At 34.6% G+C, this 21,071-nt stretch overlaps 1 protein-coding gene across 4 annotated transcripts in view; it reads right to left on the bottom strand.

Moving 5' to 3' along the window:
- Lrba (LPS responsive beige-like anchor protein) overlaps positions 1–21,071 on the bottom strand; it is a 563,056-nt gene that overhangs the window by 338,342 nt on the left and 203,643 nt on the right. For all 4 annotated transcript variants that reach the window (XM_052731913.1, XM_052731912.1, XM_052731914.1 and 1 more), the window contains one exon: positions 1,067–1,233. In XM_052731913.1, coding sequence (XP_052587873.1) covers positions 1,067–1,233 — 167 coding nt within the window. The remainder of the gene's footprint in view (positions 1–1,066; positions 1,234–21,071) is intronic.

Here is a 21,071-nt window from a genome sequence, read left to right as displayed (position 1 = left end):
TAACTAGTATCTAGCTGTATAGCAACTCTATTATTAACCAGTAATTAATTCTGATAAATACATTCTACAGTCCATTTATCTTTTCAAGATACTTTGTTACAACAAAATCATTTCAGAAATACTTGGTTCTGACAGTACTAAACAAATTAATAGCTATCACTAGAAAGGAACTTGGTCTCCTGATAATACTGACCTATGAAACAGTATAAAGTTACCCCCAACGCACACACCAATTCTTTTCAGTTTTTACAGTTTCTTTCAGGGAAAAAATAAAGAAAAAAACTTCAAGTAATATACGTTCAGTTCCCACTATGTACCATGCACATCAAAGGACTACACTAATTTACTCAGTACCTTGTATGAAAATGAGCTTATCAAATATGTAGCATTAAAGCACCACAGAACTCTATGACCTTTGTTGACACAGCACACAGAGTGAGGGGTGGGAGGCCACCACCTTAGATTGTATAAGGTGTTAAAGGCATTTCATGGCCACTATCCCATCACATCAACTGGAGTAGAATTGAAAAAGAAACAAACATGGTTACTATCATAAATCTGGTATATATTGAGTTGACCTCAAAACTTGAAACCAAAAGTTATATACCTCTTCTGTTACTGAACACTTGCAAACAATCTTACAAGTGGCCTTCAATCCAAACTTTTTGAGTTAACTTGGAAAAAAATGTCAAAATTATTATGGGAAAAGTTCTAAACTAGATTCTATGTCTATGAGATACATATATTAAATATAAAATCATTTTAAAAATAATGTATTTCAGGAGATTCTATGGAATCAATAAAATAACATAACATTTGTTTCTCTAACCAATTCACTGTAAGATGAGTGAGGATGTACAAATTCTCTTTAAAAATAATCTGAAAGAACTAGTACCTAAAAAGATCTATAAAGATACCCATATAGATGTACTCTTCCTATGAGTTAAATTCAAAGTAAAGACATAAAGTTAATTCTGGTCTTCATTTAGCCACGTTCACATTCAAAGCCATTTATTGAAACCTAGGCTGCCGAGAGGAGGAGGGGCCACCCTGTAGGATTTCCTACCTCACTGTCGAACCTCCCCAGGCTCCATGCTTGTCTGTGAGAAGGTTGATAATTTTCTGGATTAACTGAGTTGCTGTCACATGGTCTCGGTATTTAGCTGCTCTTATCAAATGATCACACATCTTCTCTTCTTCACGTTTGTCTGCAGAATATTGAGCACACAATGACTGGAAAGGGAGAAGAGAAAGATTTATTAATTAATTAACTATAAAAATGTGGGTGAAAATAACTAAAAATGTATCATGAAACAATTTTTAGAATGAATCAAACCAACCAAAACTTTAAAGCTAATTTTATAACACTCATTAAACATTGATTAATTTAGTTTTCTAAAGTCAATAATAAGATATACTCTGAAGCTATTAGCAGCTAAACAGCGATATTATCAATGATAAACAGCAAAATATATGAAAGCTGAGTCCTGCATTACAGCCAGAATAAGGTAAGGTTGGAGAGGTCTTTAGACCAAGTAGAAGAAATACTGCTATGATATTAATTTGGAGATATTATTTGTACTAGATAATTATGGTGAGTTTAGATTTCATTCAAATGCCCTGAAAATTTTTAAACAGGAGAATAAGGGATCAATTCACATGTTAAAATAATCATGACGGATCCAAAAGAGTGGGTTGTAATAAGACAAGATAACTAAAGAGAAGAGGCAACTTATGAGGTCCCTGCAAGGGCTAGAATAAGAGGTTTCGTTTTGTTTTGCTAAGTTTTTTTTTTTTTTAAAGATTTATTTATTATGTCTACAGTGTTCTGTCTGCACATATCCCTGCAAGCCAGAAGAGGGCACCAGATCTCATAACAGATGGTTGTGAGCCACCATGTGGTTGCTGGGAATTGAACTCAGGACCTTTGGAAGAACAATCAGTGCTCTTAACCTCTGAGCCATCTCTCCAGCCCTGTTTTGCTAAGTTTTGTTTTTTTTTTTTAAGCTTAAATTAGTAAACACAGCAACTTCTCAAAACCTTGAAAAAGAAAAATTTGGTCTCTTAAATTCTACCTTTAAAAGAGACCTGTAGCAAAATAATCACCTGGGAGATTTAAAATGCAGAAGTAAGTCCCATTCCCAAAATACTAAGGCAGTATCTAGACTTTAATCTTCTCCAGGTAATGGTATTTACATCAAAGGTTGAAAAACACTATCTTAGCAATTTTTCAAAACACCTTAGGGTTCTTTAGCAATAATTGGGCACAATGCTAGTTCCCAAAACGTTTTTGTTTTTGTTTTTTCCTTCTGGAGTTCTGCCACTTCTGGTGTCACATTTATGATGTTTCTGTGATCATGATTAGAAGCACGAGCACTGATGTAAACTTGACCCTCTACAGGGTCTACCAACTCATGGCCTTAACTTATAAATTAAAGTACATGCATACATACACATACACAAACACATACTCTCTGGGAAGTAGCCTGCATTTGGTTGGCAGATATGTTGTTACTTTATATATTACACATATATAGTGTGGTTACCTGCCTCTCCTATTATATGGATAGTAGGAAACTGTATGGACTATAGTTACATGCAACTCCCACCACAACACCAGCAACAAAGAAGGGTCCTGATTGTCCTAACCATGCAAGGGTAATTTACATCACACTGACAAATTAGGCTAGGTCACCTGATGTAATTATTGTATGAAGTAGAAAGTTCAAAGTTTAAGTAGATAGTATGCTCCTCCTTCTCAATGTATAGAAGAACAAGTACACACCATCAGAAGCATTGAACGTTCTCTATCCTACAGGGCAAGGAGTGGGATGACCTAAAGAAAAAGCCAAAACTGAAATACAGTAGATCTATGGCAGCTAAAAAAAAAACAGTGTTTATTCTAAATGGAATCATAAACTTCTAACACATTTGAACCCTAAAAAAATGACCTAATGAAGGGGAGAGGGGGAATATTGGGGAGGCAGGTTTAAGGCAGGGATGGAAGGAAACTGGGTAGAAGGGGTGAAGGAGAAATAACTATCATTAAAATGGCTTGAAAGCCACATGAAAACTACTATAAGCTATTTTTAAAAATACAAGAGTTGACTTGAAGTTAATTCTGCAAAGTCATAAAGTACCAAATAAAAAGCCCAGTGGCAGGTAAGTTGTTAGTCATGCATGGGTTACCTGGAGACCTCCAAAACAACAAAGGCTATTGGTACTGAACTTAATATTAAGGCCCTATTGCTGAAGACACTACCCACTTTGATCACATGCCATAGAGAAATCAAGTTGATACTGACCAGAAAGCTTCCTTTCTGCTGACGAGCTTTCCTAGTAACAAAAGGTGCTATGTAGGTCCTAAGAGATAAGTCATCAACAGACTTACTCATCTTGAATTACAATAAAGTCCAGGATGACAAAACATACGTAGTGATTGGGGTAAGTACCACTTTCTGATTGGATTTAAGGCCTATGCCACAAGAGGAAACACATCCCCAATAATGTAAATCTGGCCTAGAAACCATGGTTGGGGGAGCTCAGAGACCCCAGGGGTGAACTTACTCCTATTATTCTGCTAAATGGATTAGTATCAAACTGCCCTCTAAATTCATATCTTATATTTAAAGTAGTCCAAGTATTAGACCTCAGAGAAGTTTCTTTGTGCAGTAGACAAAGTTAATGTAGAAATTCACAACTGATCAAAGTACAGATAATAAGTGTCAGTGGACTGCACAGCCACAAATCATATCATGCCCACCCCAACCTAAGGCTCAGGGACCATTAGCAGAAAGGAAAGTGGAAAAACTAGAAGAGACAAAGGTTATTCACATGCATAAAGAAAAAAACTGTATGTGTAATGCATCATTTCATAAAGAATCAAAGCCTGAATTTAACAATGGATGATTTGAGGAGGTAAGTTACTCATGGAAGGGAAGAAAACGAACCTTTAAAGCAAAAGCACAAAAGAAAAATAGAGAAGCAATACATTTTGACACAAGAAAAAAATACAGGTCAAAGTATTTTTCAGCAATTATTTAAACTGAAAATTATGGAGTTCAGAATGAGAATAGAAAAAAAAATCACTGAGCTGGGCGGTAGTGGTACGTGCCTTTAATCCCAGTACTTGGGAGGCAGAGCTAGGCAGATCTCTGTGAGTTTGAGGCCAGCCTGGTCTACAGAGTGAGTTCCAGGAAAGGAGCAAAGCTACACAGAGAAACCCTGTCTCGAAAAACCAAAAAGGAAAAGGGAAAAAAAAAAAAGGAAGGAAGGAAGGAAGGAAGGAAAAAATCAGTATGAGTCAAAATAAACCAGATTACTCTATCATCTGGCTAATGTTTCTTGATAGGATTGGCCAATTCCTTAATTTCTCTGGTCTACAGAGTGAGTTCGAGGACAGGCACCAAAGCTACACAGAGAAACCCAATCTCGAAAAACCAAAAAGGAAAAGGAAAAAAAAAGGAAGGAAGGAAGGAAGGAAAAAAAAATCACTATGAGTCAAAATAAACCAGATTACTCTATCATCTGGCTAATGTTTCTTGATAGGATTGGCCAATTCCTTAATTTCTCTGGGTTTAAACTTGCTGAGAGAATTACTTTAATTCCAAGAATCTATCACTCAAGAACAAGTGACTGTTGAATGCTTAGCCATAGAGAGGATATTTATATCATCCCCTCAAAGGCTTAGTGAACATCATGGAAGAAAGTAGAGTGCTCTGGGACCCTGTTCTCTAGGATGACATGGCTGTTAACTCTGACCTCAGCAGCTGTGGTTACCTGGGCAAGACAGTGTCCTTCAACATCTTGTCATACAGGGACTAATTCACTAGACTGAACCCTTTCCTGAGGATTTATAAGCAACTAATGGTTGCTAGAGGAGGGAAAGATGTTTTCTTCTGTGGTGTGGCCATTGGAAAGATGTCCATGGTCCTAGAAACAACTCCATGAAGTTCACTGGGAGAAGAGAGCAGCCAGCAGGATATGAAAAAGGACCAACTGGGAAGAGGAAGAAACATTCAAAGATTCTGAGCAGTATGCAAGGGGAGGGGGCATCCAAGATAACACTTGAGAACAAACCCAAAAGCATGCTTTCATTTTATTTTATTGTGGGTTGAATATCCTGCTTCACATCACTCTATTTTTCAACTTTAAATGTCATATAAACTAGATATAAACATCACAGCATGAGTACAAAAATATCTGAACATAAAAACAAATAATTAGTTTGAGAACAAAATATTCAATTTTACTTAACTACTGCTAAAAATTTTAATGTATTGCTATATAATTAATAAGATAAATATTAAAATCAGATAAAAACAAATTATGTTGTATTATGTAAGTGATGATGTAGAGATGATGATGTATATGATATATTAGAAAGTAGGTTGGAGCAAATAAAATACAAATATCACATTTTATATCTGTTGAAGGACTGTGATAACGAAGTCACAGGAGGGGACACTTCAGTAAATTTTGATTTGAACAAACAGAAGGAAAAATATTTTTAAATATCTGAATTGATAGCAGCTTAAATGAAAAAGGGCATTATTTCATTGTTGCAAATATCACTTGATAGTGACATTTTCAGAGATCCACACAAGAGCTAAGAAGCTAACCTACAGATAAAAGAACAGTATAAGTATACAGAGATCTTTATATACATTGTATCATGAATTACTACATCCACAGTATGCCTATTTCTAACTTTATCCAATGAGAGGAAATTCAAATCATTGGTGGAAATTAGAGAAATCAATGGTCACTGTACTCCCATAAACATTGCATATCTTCATTTTAAACACAACTAAACGTGCCCTTACTTGTAGCAAGACCTTTCTAAAGAGACTATTTCTATTTTTTATAAATAGTTGAACAATAAACATTTGCTAGTCTATCAAAGTTTGCTGAAAAGGCATTTCTAAAAACAAGGACTCAAGGTAAGCTAAATAGTAAAATGGTTTAAAGTGTTCTTTAATGGATCTTCCTTTACAATTTAAAAGGCAACTTTTCATATCTGACATAAAATCTATAGATATAAATCACATTAAAGGACCATTCTTTCCTGATTATCAATCTCTGTCTCCTTGTAGAACATTACAGACACATTTGACCTTAAAACATGATAAAAGGAAACCAAATAAGAATATATCTAAAACATATAATGAACTTGTCTCTGTTTTTAAAAATATCTTAATAGTGTAAATTGAAGATGTTCTCATCAAATACCAATAATAATTTATATTATTCAGTCAGATACATATGAGAATACTTGCGTGGCACACATGTGTTGGGGGAACACATGTATCTGTGTTTAAAGGTTGACTAGAGTTACCCAATACTCTACCCCTAAAGTTCAACTGACAACATAATTAAGGACATAAAAAGTAAAGGGTAGCTCTAAAATCCTCCTTCAGTATTATTTTAGGCAGAACATTTTACTTCACACTACCTCTGCTTTTCTGGACTTACGTATCACATAACTAAATAATGCAACATCACAACAATAGTACAAAAGTATCTGAATACAAAAACAAAAGAATTGCCTTGAAAACTGAATAATTCAATTTGCATTTGAAGACTATTAAAGAAACTTAACATTTGTTACTGTAGAATTAATAAAGAAAAATAAAATAAGCTTGCTTCTTAGACTTAATTTAATTATAGTAATTAAGTAAGTTATAATGGAATAGGAAAACAACTTAGAATGGCCACCATAATATAAGTTCCTATACTGGCTCTCTCAATGAAGAAGCATAGACAATACTGACTTTACACTTTTTCATGTGGACTGTATAACTCTATCCTATTTCAGTATTTGCCCTTTGCATGGAAATTCAGAGAGGAGCAACCTGAAACTCAAACAGTCAATTCTGGTTTCCTGGCACTAAACTGACCTTCTCTCTTGGTACTAACATTTTTTCCCTTATGGCTCTCTCTGTTATGAAATCCTTGTATATTGACCAAAGTTTTCTCAAATGTTCCAATCAAACCATCCATTGCCTACATCATCTGTTTTCATCAATTAGACCTACCTTTCAAGTTTTCATAGCTGAACCAAATGTTTATTCAAAATTTGAGCCCACATAACTACCGTAAGGATCTTCACCTATACACTACTCACCCAACAGTGAACTATACAAAGCTGAACTAGACACCCTCACTTCAAACATATTATTACACTAGGAAGCTTTTTTATATTCAGTAACATGTGGAATCAGTTTTCCTCAGGTAATAACCTACTTATTTCACTTTAGAAAGAGATTTTGATTAGTTCAAAATTAAGAGTTAGAAATAATTTAGATAGCTTCTTACGAACAACCACTGGATTTTTTTTTCTAGAAGACATTTTTAATAGTATAAATACATTTATATACTCTATCCTCAACCCCCAAAAGTACATGATTGCCAAAAAACTCAAAACATAGTTTTGTATTGTATTGCTGTGTTGTGTTGTGGTACTGAGATGAAACATGTGCTAGGCAAGTCCTCAACTACTGGGTTCCCCCTGTAGCACAAGATCACATTGTATTACCTAGAACACATAACCATAAATTCAGCCATGTCATACAATACCCTTATGTATGTCTTTGTACCCTATACTTAGACAAATGCAGATTACTGAGTCGATTTGGGGCTAATGAGATGGCTGCAAGGGTACAAACCTGACAACCTGAATTCAATCTCCAGGACCTACAATGGTAGAAGAAGAAAACCAACTTCTACAAGTTGTCTTCTAACTGTAACATCAATATTCACATGCACAAATCAGTTAATTTAAATTTTAAAAGTCTACTCAGAAGACAAGAATGTGAAGGACAAATTACTAGAGAAAAAGTTATGCAGAGAAAGATCTAGAAATACCAAATCTTTTGATTCTTTGGTTATTGTCTAAGGTGAAAGAACATCCTTTTTAAAAGCTCCTACATAATTGGGAATTAAGAAACTTCCCTCAGATTAACCTAAAAATCAATGAAAATTAGAAAAAATACAAAATCAGCTACAGCAGAACTTAAAGGAAAACTTATATCTTAAATATATTAGAAAAGTAGAGAATTGAGATCAGTGATCTAAATGTCTATTAAAAATAAATGGCCTAGCCGGGCGGTGGTGGCGCACGCCTTTAATCCCAGCACTCGGGAGGCAGAGCCAGGCGGATCTCTGTGAGTTCGAGGCCAGCCTGGGCTACCAAGTGAGTCCCAGGAAAGGCGCAAAGCTACACAGAGAAACCCTGTCTCGAAAAATCAAAAAAAAAAAAAAAAAAATGGCCTAATATATGAAAGATAATTAAAAGGTGCAACTATTTAAAAGTATACAGAAAGTTTTTTTACAGAAAAAATTCAATAAAAGTACCACTTTGTTCTCTAACAACAGTTCCAATATCATTATAATATATAGCCAGAATGTTCAAGAACAAGAAAAGAAAAGGATCTATAAATTATTAATATCGAAAATGGAGTGCCGGGCCTAATGGCTTGGGCCTGTAATTCCAGTACTGCAGACAGATACAGAAGCTGGAGGGCTGTGGCAGTTCTGTGGCCAGCTGGTCTCCATGGTGAGTTCCAGACCAGCTAGGGCTACACAGAAGAGCCCAATTCAAAACCAAGAACAACAAAGGAAAACAAGGGAGGAACAGCTCAACACATTCTACAGAAATTAGAAAATTTCCTCCACCCATGAAAAGGGAGGAAGAGGCAAGGAGAAGGACGGGAGGAGAGAGACTGGGATTGGAGCCATGGTTATCATAAGTCAGAAAAGAGTTCTAACAGCTGCCAAGGAAGAGGCTTCACAAACACTGTTGTTTAACATCAAGAAACTCAGCTAAACTAAGGCGGTCGGACTTGCAAGGTTTCAAGCATTAGGTTTCTAGAATAACATGTTTTATTTGATACAAGGCAACTAATTTACCAGATTATTATAAAACAAAACAATTTGAAATTTTGAAACCAAAACTGTCTCAAAATATAACAGAATCCTTTTCCTAATTTAATATTGCATGTTAACAATATAAATGGTTTAATTTAGGGTTTAAAATTTAAATACTAAAAAAAATTGCCTTTAGACAGAAAGCAGACCAATGATACAGGAACTAAAAGAAGAGCTTGTGACCATTGTTTTCTACGTTAGTGGGTTCGAGTATTTCACTCCATGTCAGAGCACACAGTTCTACCTTCTTCACTGTAAGTGCTACACCCAGATTATTGGAACTTTAATTAGGGAAGCATGGCTTCTGCCCAACAGTTTTAAGAATGTTACTTCTCAATTGTCTCAAAATCACTTCTACTATAAATTTACTGAAAACTGTTGAAAAGGAAAATCATGGAAAGTTCAACAAATAAAGAAGTTTCTAAATAATTTACTTTTGGAGGTCTTTGTGCTTTATCACTCACCCCAGACTTAAAGACTGATCTTAAAAAAAAAAAAAAATTAATGCTACCTACAGAAACCTTAGAGTCCTGAAAAAGACTAAGAAAAATGAAAGCTTCAAAACCTCCACAGCAAACAAAAGTCAACCAATGATAATGTGTGACAGCCACCTTTAATTCTGAAGTGATTTCTCTGTCATGCAACGCCTCAAAGTATTGATTTCTCTCAGCAGGAAAAAGTCTAAGCCAATGAAACAGATAGAGCACCATCCCCCCTTCCCAGCCCACCCCATAATAGCATTCAAGGTTAAAACAGGCAGGACACTTATCAAAGTATCTCTCCCATTTCTTCTTCTTTTAATGGACTAGGTGCAATGTGTTCTGGGGTCTTATCTCTACAAACTGCAGTCCCCAATAATATTAAATGATTTAAAGATTAACACAGGTTTGAAACTTATAAGGTTTCTCATAAGAGCTTGTATTAGAATGCCTTATATATATATATATATATATATATATATATATATATATATATATATTTGTAAAAACAAGTCTACACCAAGCAGCCTGAAGTTTGCACATACTTTCCAATGTATACACAATACTGCTTTATTATTTTATTACTTACTAGAATACCAATTGATATTTTTTAAACCACCAAATTTTAGATAAATGTCCAAACACTATACAAAAAGGCAAGATAGGTCCATTAACAATGCTGGCAATACATCATCTATCTATTTAGAAAATTAAGTAAAAGGTGTCGGGTATCCATGTTCAATAAAACTGACAGAATTTAAACAATAAATAGAACTGAATTTTAAAAAAGCTTTTAAAAATCATAATGTGGTTTTAAAACATACAAAACAATTGTCATTTACTTAACTTGGTAAGATCTCATGGATAAGTGAGAAAAAATATTTACAACTACAAATGGGTAACTCACAGCCAACTGCAAAACAAAAGTAGTTCAAAAGAAGCAGAATGGAAAATAATTGATACAGCTTTATAAATAATCTTAACTAAATCAGTACTTAAATGAATAATATCTATAGTCAGATAGCTCAAATTTTAGATGTGAAGTCTTCAAAATGGGACAAGTGATACAAAAATCCTGTGTCTCAGCTGCTTCATCTAAAACATTAGATAATTTAACAAGATCTTTTGGAGGACTAAATAATAGAAACAAAATGATGAGAACATTGTCTTCGTGAAATAACAGCTTCCTACATTTACTCTACGTTCCAGAATGTACAGTTAACAGTCCTTTTTTCCAGCAATGCAATTGAGTAGACAATCACAGCTTTACAATAAGAGATAAAAATAACTATCAAAATTCCTCAGAGAGGGATCAATATAGTATATAGGGAAAGGGAAAAAAACCTTATGAATTAGACAGAATTAAAGAAGAAACAAGTATTCACCAAGAAGCCAGCACTCAAGATAGAACAAATAAAATGTAACAAAATAAAACAGCAAGGGGGAGGGACAAAACTAAGGGTGGAGAATAGACATGCAATCCTGGATTAGTGGTCCTTGCTATAATTCGAGCACACTGGAGGCCAGGCTGGGCTAACAGTTGGTTCCAGGCCAGTGTGGTCTGTATAGCTAGATCCTGTCCCAAACATCCTGCCTATTAAATAGCAGCCAAACCTCTCCCATTTAAATACGTTTGTACTTTCCTTAAGTAAATGTTTTACCCATTTCCTTCTTAAAGGAAATATTCCTCAAAAGTTTGAATAAATTATTTAGCGTATGAAATGTTAAGTGAATTTGTATATCTACCTACAAACTGTTATACTGCTATAAGTTCTTTGATTCTTATTGACATATATTAATAATAGCCATTTCCACTGGGGGAGACTGAATCTGAAAGTTGTTTTATTTGCATTTCCCTGATGGCTATGGATGGTGAACATTTTTCCATATGTTTAGAATGCAAGGAGGATCTTTATATACTGATGGTGGAACTGATGCAGCCACTATGGAAATCAATATAGAATTTTCTCATAAAACTGAAGCTAGAACTACTTTATGAACAATTTATACTACTGTTGGGCTTTAGAGAAAAAGGTCTCTAACTGTGCATACCACAGAGATTCTTGCACATCTGTGTGTACTGCTGCAGTATTACAGTAGCCAAAGTATGGAATGAGCACACACACACGCATACACACATGTATGAATGCACGCACACAACCCATAAAACATAAAACTGAAAATCATAATATACAAAGGACCAGTATGGTACAAATTACAAACAATGCAGTATGAGACAAAAATTGAGACAGGTTTTCAATATATAACCTTGGCTGGACTGAAACTCACTACATGGCTGGCTGGCTTTGAACTCAAAGATCCTACTTACTCCCAAGTGCTGGAACTAGTTTACATTTACATATTTGTTTTTGTCCCCAATGACAGCTCTTTTTTCATAAAGAGCTCTAAAAAAAAGATAGCTTTTTATAGTATACGTATGTGTGTCCTAAACAAATATGTACATGATCTGTTCAACAGTTACCCAGAGAAGACCTTCAAGTAGGAAATGTGAGCTCCAACAGGGAAATCACAGGAAGCGAAACAACACAAAAGACACCCTCGAAAGAATACTAGATAAACCTGACTCTGAAAATGAACTGAGAAATACTGAGTCTCTAGCTATGCAGAAAGGTGTACAGCACCTGAAAGATGATCCCCAAGGCTGCCCTCTGATATTCACATGCATAGGCGGCAGACATCTGAATGTGCACCCACATGTACATGTGAACCTACACTCACATGCATGTATGGGGGCACACACACACACACACACACACACACACACACACACACACACACACACACTGAGAGAGACTGGTTGACTGACTGACTGACTGACTGACTGACTGACTGACTGACTGACTGTCTGTAAGTGGATGGGACCTAATTCCAGAAATAAACAATATATAGTCAGAAGAACTTTTACTCCAAGGACCTGAACTAGGCCTTAGAGCTGGCAAAGAGAAAAGGCCTGGGCTGAGAAGGGAGTTCAGAAGAAGCATCAAATCCCAAGGCTGGGGTAGAGGTAGCTGTGATCCTCCTGAAGTGGGTGTTGAGAACAAAACTCTTAGCCTCTGAAAGAGCACTGAGCTCTTAACCACTGAGCCATCTCTCTAGCCCCTATTTTATCTTTTTATAGTTATCATTATCATTTTTATTTAAGGTGATAACAATAACAAAACCAGAAAGCTACCAATTTAAAAACATGTATTCATATGCAAGCAAATATTTCCAAAGACTGTTCACTGTTGTTGCAACGTAAAGAAATATAAATAAAAAGGTTAAATAAGATGTACAACCCCCCCATGTTAGTGACACTAAAGCTGGGATATAATTATTGATATAATGTTTATTAGGTTATACTGACTAAAAATCAAGCCTCTCTTCCAGAAATAACAAACATGTTCAGCCGAGAGGGTTTCCCAAGAACAGAACAGCAAGACAAAGGGTATTGTAGTCACCAACGAAAAGCAACCGCAGCAGCAACAATTACACCATTGCTAAACTTGAAGAGTTATTTGTAACTCTGCCTCTTTCTCACAGACTATAGGGTGAGACAGGTAACCAGAGACCCCTGCCTCAAAAGTGAAAAAAAGGAAAGCAAATCAAGAAGAAGATAAAAAGGTGAGTAATAAGGGATAAGAGAAATAGAAATAGAAAAGATTAAACGGGAAGCTCATTTTAAAACACCATACCGCCTCCTAAGGGCAAGTGTATCTGAAAAGCTAATAAGAAAACACAAGCATGGTGGCACATATTTGTAACCCAAGCACTTATGAGGCTGAGGCAAGAGGATTATCTTGAGTTTAAGGCCAGCATGAGCTACAAATGAAAGCTTGTCTTAAGACAAACAAGCCAAAAAGATTAGTAACAACAACACCCCCCCAAATACACACACACAGAATTATGTTTCATTTGTATGGTAATTTTGTTGTTGTTGTTGTTGTTGTTTCAAGACAGGGTTTCTCTGTGTAGTTCTGGTGCCTGTCCTGGATCTTGCTCTGTAGATCAGGCTGGCCTGGAACTCACAGAGAACCCCTGGCTCTGCCTCATGAGTACTGGGATTAAAGGCGTGAGCTACCACCATCCGGCTTCATTTGTATGATAACTTAACTACTAGATAAAAATAAAATGAGAAATTCGACTTAGTAACAGGAAAACTAAAATAATGAAACAAGTAAAGGATAGAAAACATTTAACATTAACTAATACTTAGCTCAGAATTAATTTGCTTTCTTTTAACTTGAGACGCATATAAAAGCACATATAAAGTCAATCAAAATATACAAATAGAGCATATATTTAGGAACTGGTTTAAATAATCTACAGATCTGAATGAAAATAAAATGTCAAGATAATTAAAATAACACGTCTAATTTACTATCTATAGTTCAATCTACAGTAAATGTAAGTACCAGATTTGGACTAAGTCAATGACCTTTATGGAGCCCCACATTGCAGGAGATAACTGAACTATCCTATCCAATAGCACATACTTAATTTTGGCAGATCAGGAAGAAATCTCAGCAATATAGTCATGATTTTCTGCTTTCTATAATACATTAAAGACTACAATAACAATTTTAGTACTCTTGTATAATGAAATATTATAAATCCTTGCTCGTCTGTCTCGCAATATAAATGCTACAAAATAAAAGCCTGTTCAGCAAAAGAAAAGGTGGTTTATAGCATGTTTAGATAAACTTTCCCCATCATATCAAAAGCAACATTTAATCCACAGAAAATCTAAGCATATAATACAAGATCAATATTTGAACTACCAAATTATATGTTTGGCAATTAATTTTCATAAAAATTAAAATTCTGCATATGAAAATTTTGACTCCTCAAAAAATACTAATCCTAAATTACACATTTTATTATAGAAATAATCATTCTTTTGGCTATTCTGTATTAAAAACTTCCTATATTCTAGTGCTATATTAGATGCTGAAATTAAGAGTCTGAAGAGTATATAAAATCCATTTCTTTGAATAGATATTAGAAATCCCAAGACATTTATTAAATGATTAAAAGTAATATTTAAAAAGGTGTCCAGAAAGAACAATATAATCTTTAATTGGAAACTGTGGTGTGTATAACAAAAGAATGAACAATGACAAGCAATCAGCCTCCAACTACTTCTCCCACTGAGACTGTGAGAAGAGCCATGGCCCAGCAAACCACAAGCATTATGTAGAACACACTCCAGCAAGCACCGTTGAAATCACATGCAAGATTTTAAGGAGATATTTCTGTGAATTTTACAAGGTTATGGTCTCAAATTACAAAAATACATACATACAAGCATACATACAATACATACAAGCCTACATATTGTAGATATTCACAATAAAAATGCTGAAAGATGCCGGGCGGTGGTGGCGCACGCCTTTAATCCCAGCACTCGGGAGGCAGAGCCAGGCGGATCTCTGTGAGTTCGAGGCCAGCCTGGGCTACCAAGTGAGTTCCAGGAAAGGCGCAAAGCTACACAGAGAAACCCTGTCTCGAAAAACCAAAAAAAAAAAAAAAAAAAAAAAAAATGCTGAAAGATTAAGTATCAAACTATCTTGTAAAGCATGATAGGGGAAGGATGTCAGAGAGTATTCTCTTTCCACAACACTTGGCTATTAAAAAGCTTTTTTTCTTACCTGAGTTTTTCGGTTTTGTTTCTGTTCTTTTAAGTTAGAGTTTCCAAGGTTAACCCTATGAGAAGTACTTGGATTCCCCCTCTACCCCCTGAGTCAAGGTTTCTCTGTGTAACAGTCCAGAATGTCCTAGAACTCGCTTTGTAGACCAGGCTGGCCTCTAACTCACAAAGCTCTGTAACATGAATTCTAATTGGTCTTATCAATAAAAAACCAGTTATCAGGGTGAAAGCTGAAAGAGCAGAGAAGAAGAGCAGCCACCCACTAGTTCTTATCTTTACAAAATCCTCAACCGAAAGAGAGCTGAGTTCCCGTCTCCCACCTTATATTCCTCTCTCCACCCAGCCATATTACTTCCTGTCTCCATCTCCCTAGTGCTGGGATTAAAAGCATGAGATCCTGAGGGCTGGGATCAAAGGTGCGTGCCACCACTGTGGTGATATTTTGGTGTACTCTAATAAAATTTGAAGATCAGAGTACAGAGCCAGCCGCCACTAGATTAAAAATAGAAGTCAGGCAGTGGTGGCACACACCTTTAATTCTAGCGCTCAAGAGGGAGATCTCTCTGGATCTCTGTGAGTTCAAGGCCACACTGGGCTATATGAGATTGATCAATCTAGGAAACACAGTCAGGCAGTGGTGGCACACACCTTTAAACCCAGTGTTTGGGAAGCACACTAATCCCAGCACTAGGAAGGTTGAGATAGGAAGTGAAATGGCTGGGTGGAGAAAGGCATATATGGTGTGAGGAGAAAGGAACTAGAAGGCCCTTTCAGCTGAGGACTCAGGAGCAATCAGTCAGAGGATTCCTGGAGTTATCGAGGTAAGAAACAGCTGTGGCTTGTTGCTTTGTCTCTCTGATCTTTCAGCATTTACCCCAATATCTGGCTCCAGGTTTTTATCATAAGACCATTTAGAATTCGTGCAACACATCACTGCCTGGTTCTGTTTCTCTTTTATACTGGATCAATCTTGTGTAGTCCAGGGGTGGCCTGAACTCACAGAGATCCGTCTACCTCTGCCTTTTGAGTGGTGGGATTAAAGATGTGTGCCACCACCGCCTGGCCTCTATGGCTAACTAGTGGCTTAGCTCCACACTCTGATCTTCAGGCAAGCTTTGTTATATCACAAACAAAATATCACCACATTTCCCCCTTTTTATCTAAAATTTAAAAAAAGGTTATAACTAATTTAAGAAAAACTATATACACTAAGTATAGTAACTATATACAATATATACAGGCAATAAATACATCAACCATGTCTAGTCCATTTGCATTTGACAAATACTCCATTATCTATCTTAGCTTGGTATGTTCAAAGTCTTATACCTAATTCATTTTCTATCCTAACTTGCATTACTAAAAATTATCTTTTAATGTCTCTCAACCCTATATACATTACATCTCTTAGTGAGTTTCTTTTCTGAGTCTGTAACAAGGAAAACTATAAGTATCTAGTCTTCAACTCCATCAGAGACCCGAGAAGGAAATGATATAACCTAAGAAAACAGGAAGTGCAAACAAGCTTCTTTCAAAAAAATGTGAGAAATGAAAGAAACAGCTGGCTGCCTGGACAGTCACCCAAGGTTCCTCTGTAAGGTTGGGGCGTCCATCTTCAGCCTACAGAGATCCACCTGCCTCTGCCTCCTGAGTGCTGGAATTAAAAGTATGTGCTACTACTGCCTGGCCTGGATTTTACTTTTTAAGTATTTTTTATTTATATAACAATCATAAAGAAACCAATAAATAGATTTAGAAATCTGAAAACAAATACAAGGTAGTACTGAACACACCTATAGCATCTCTCAGACAACTAAAACCAAATCAACCACAAAAAAAGTGCAAGACCACAATGGCCAGCTGGTTTATATTTGGATATTGTTCCAAATCAGAGAATGTAACTTGTACTGATCTAAGTTAGATTTGATTAGTGAATCATATCAAATGGCATGTACCAACCCTTGAGAATTACTACATTCTCTTGATTTACTTTATCAATAACTATAAAACTTATTTTCTAAGACAGAAAATCACTCACACTAAAAGATTTTAGTATTGATTGAATATATAGATTGTTAAACCATAGTCAGAATCATCTATTATAAAAAATATCTCATAGTAGCAAACTAATGTAACAACTGAAATACAGTTGGCTATATAGAAAAAAGCAAGAAAAACTCAACTTAAGAGATCTATCATACATTACATGAATGGAAATTTGATGGGAATTTTAAAATGAAAATACTGAAGGCAATACTCTGAGTTATTTCCTAGGTTGGTAGACATTTAAAATAAGGAATATATTTCCAAATTTTAAACTACTTTACTTCTTCTAAACTAGTAAAAGGGTTAAAAAGCAAACAAAACAAATTTAATTTTTACACCAAGATAGTTGGGAAACATTATTCACATATTTTTGAAAATACGTACATGGTATTCAACTATTTTAAGGAGAAATTCCACCAAATATTTTAAAAGACAATATACTAATACTACCTGTTCCTGATCACAAAGAGGAAAAAGGAATTTTTTTCCTTCCATGAGCAAAAATAACTATATCTACTTCAGCTCATGGTTGCATCATACTTAGTTGGAGAAAAAAAAGGCACGTTTCTCCTATATCAACAACAAATGCCTACCATATTTTTTTACATTTTATTAACAAGAGCAAATTCAATCAGATAAAACAAAACATCAGATGAATAAAAGTAGAAAGATATTATAGTATATACAGACATGACCATATACCACAATGAGCCTAAAGAAACAAAACAGAACCAGACAAAGCAAATCGAGTATTATATTAATGATATTATAACTCTGAACAAAATTGAATAGGACAGTGAGGGGGAAGAGAAGCATATTCTCACTTACATTAGAATACATTACAATGCTTCAATAACCAAAACACTTCAACACCAGTACATGAAAGCACATACAAATTAATAATAGAAGAAGGTATCTACAAACAGACCTTAAAACATGGAGGCACTTACTATATCATAGAAGCAGCATGTCAGATTAGAGGGAGAAATTGGGAATATATAGTAGATATTATAGGGAAACCCAAGCATATATACAAAATAAATTAAATTCATAACACAATGTATTCTAACATAAATTCTAAATATATTAGTAAACCCTTTAAACATAAAAATGTTGAGCAAAACAAAGAATTTCTTTATGTGTACATGACCCTTTCAAACAATAACCAAAAATCGAGATACTATAAAAGTAAAACACTTATACAATCAATAACAAAAATCACTTTTTAAAAATTTCTTCAGCATAATGGCTATCTGTGCGGGCACACATCAACAATCCAAAGCCAAGAGGATCAAAAGTTCAAGGTCATCCTTTTTACATAACAAATTTGAGGCCACCCTGAGCTATATAAGATCCTGTTTCCAAAAAATGAAAGCTTCTGTAAGGTAACAACAAAAACTATAACAAGCTGTACTAAACACAAGAACTTCAAAGAAAATTAACCAACTCATTAAGCACAAACACACAAGAATAGGATTAAAATTATATCCAAGAAATGTAAAGCAAAGACCACCAAGATGGCTCAGTGTGAAAGTACATGTCAGGAAAGCTTGATGATTTGAGTTGGATCATGGAACCAAGAACGGAAGGAGAGAACAAACTCTTAAAAATTGTCCATAATAATTTCTTTTAATTAAGGCTATATCAAGACAAATTTTCAAAAGTTTAATAGCACAGAGACTATTAGGAAAGTGTCCCTCACACTTTCTTGTTTGATATATAAACATGTTAAAAAAAATACTGAGTTCCAAGAACAAAATAACAATACAGAATAATATTTGTAACATGCCATCATTTATAAAGAGAGAGAATAAAAATAGTTTGAGTATATATTCATAAAGAAATTCTGAAAAGATTAATAAGTGAAAATGACTGTGTAAGGGTAAACTGTAGAAAAATCTTAAAAGAGATTAAAAGGAGAGTTTTACTGTGTGCTTTCTGTAATTCTTTCTTTCCTAATCATTTGGTAAATTAAATCAACTGAAATTTCATATAGATACTTAATGTTTTCTATCTAGAAGTTTTAAGTATTCCTAACATTAACTTAACTGTCAAAACAAAATACAAAGGTTAAAACTGCTCTAGTATTTGTGTCAGAGATCTACACTTTTGATCAAAGGAATAAGAAATTGAGAACCATGAGAAATGAAAAACGGACTAACAAAACATCAGGTAAGAAAGTAAAGGCAAAATAAAACCTTTGAAAGAGGAGGGTGTGACATTAATGTCAAATTATGTCAAGAGAAATGAGGACAATAAAAGAATCTAAGGACACTAAGGGTACTAAAGAGAGCAAATTAAATACAATTATTGTAAGGCTGGGGAGAAAAGAGCCAGATTCCAAGACACTGAAAAATCGAATCCTGGGAAAGAATAAAGATATCAATGTAGAATGCAAAGACAAGAGTGCAAATGCCTGAGCAGCTGAACAGCTTTAAACAGCACAAGATAACTGACAGAGGCATAAATAGACCAGCAGTGAGAAGCTACAATACACTTCTGAAAGGTCATTGGAGAGGAAGAATATTGCTATCATATTAAATAATAGCCTTATTTAAAACACCAGACACCACAAGTATAGTCAAGGATTATATAAATTATCAATGATGTCAAGTAAAAAAAAAATTTAAAGTCTATATCAATCAAATCTACGGTACACAGTAAACTGCCTATTTTATACTTAAGGAAGGTCTATCTAACGTAAAAGTTTGTAGTATTCAGGAAGCCAGAATCAAGGCACAGCTCAGGAGTAACCAGCGCATCATCTAAGGATCTTTTTCACATTAAGAATCCCATTAGAAAAAAAACACTAAAAGGTAATTGAATTTCCCTCAGTTATCTTCATCTCTGTCAGCCCCTGCTACAATAACTTACTCTCCAGAGCAGAGATAACTCAATTCTGTCCAGCAAGCATATGTTATGAATCTCCAAAGCAAACTTGTCTAAATCATTCTGGTCTTCTATCAAGGCTGGCTATGAATATGAACTCTGACAGAAAGCAAAAAAATTTATTTTTATCTTTTCAATAATTCACTTCTTCACGCTATGATAGAAGAAATCAGGAGATAAATATATGCTCTGAGGTTACTGCTGTTAAAAAGTCAGCTCAAATGCTTTCCTTCACTTAAATTTAAGGACTAAGAAAATGGTACCAATGGATTGTGGATTTGGTAGATTACCTGAAATTTAAATTTCCTAAATTATTATATCTAATGGTTTGAAATTAAGAAAAAATACCCCTAATCAGATGATACTTATAGAGTTGACAATACAACTTCAATTATTTCACTTTGAAATAATCTTACATACTTGAATTGCCTTATATGTACTAGAAATGAAATACTAGAAAACTTATTGTTTAAGAAAAAAATCAATAAAACTAGTTCTTGAAAATGTTTTCCTACTTTCTAAACCATTTTATTACATTTATTGTTGGCATTTTGTTACAAAAATATTACAAATAAAGAGGCAAAAATTATTAAAAGGACTCAGAATGAGTTTCTTAACTTAAGCTGAAACCTACCTAAGAGCAAGGTCAGGCAGAGCACATAACCATTAAATGCTAATAATAAATGGACATGATCTCTTGCCTTCAGTATGCACTAATTTCTCAAATGCAGGCTCAGACTTGGCTTTCGCCTTTAAATTGTACAAAAGTCACAATAGTAATGATCATGAAAATCACTAACATAATTTAGTTTATGTTTTAATTACATCATATAATTCATTCAAGTTTCATTATATCTACTTTAAAGAAATTAAGACTCAGAGGGTTCAACAAACTTTATCCAATATTCTCCAAATAAGCTGGGAATATGTTTTCAAACTGTTTTTTCTTTAGCATTATAATCCCTTCTTTCAAAATTAAGAAAAAGTCAAAGAGAATCTTAAAACATGTAGCCAACAAGGAGTTTTGAAATTTCTGAAAATGCACCATCTGTATTTTGTGCTATTTCCTATCCCATAAT

The sequence above is a fragment of the Peromyscus californicus genome, unplaced genomic scaffold (genome assembly GCF_007827085.1).
Source record: "Peromyscus californicus insignis strain IS unplaced genomic scaffold, ASM782708v3 Scaffold_9__1_contigs__length_137607984, whole genome shotgun sequence".
In the NCBI taxonomy this organism is placed as follows: domain Eukaryota; kingdom Metazoa; phylum Chordata; class Mammalia; order Rodentia; family Cricetidae; genus Peromyscus; species Peromyscus californicus.
The sequence above is the reverse complement of the archived record's forward strand: the minus strand, read 5'-3'. Positions and strand labels throughout refer to the sequence as shown.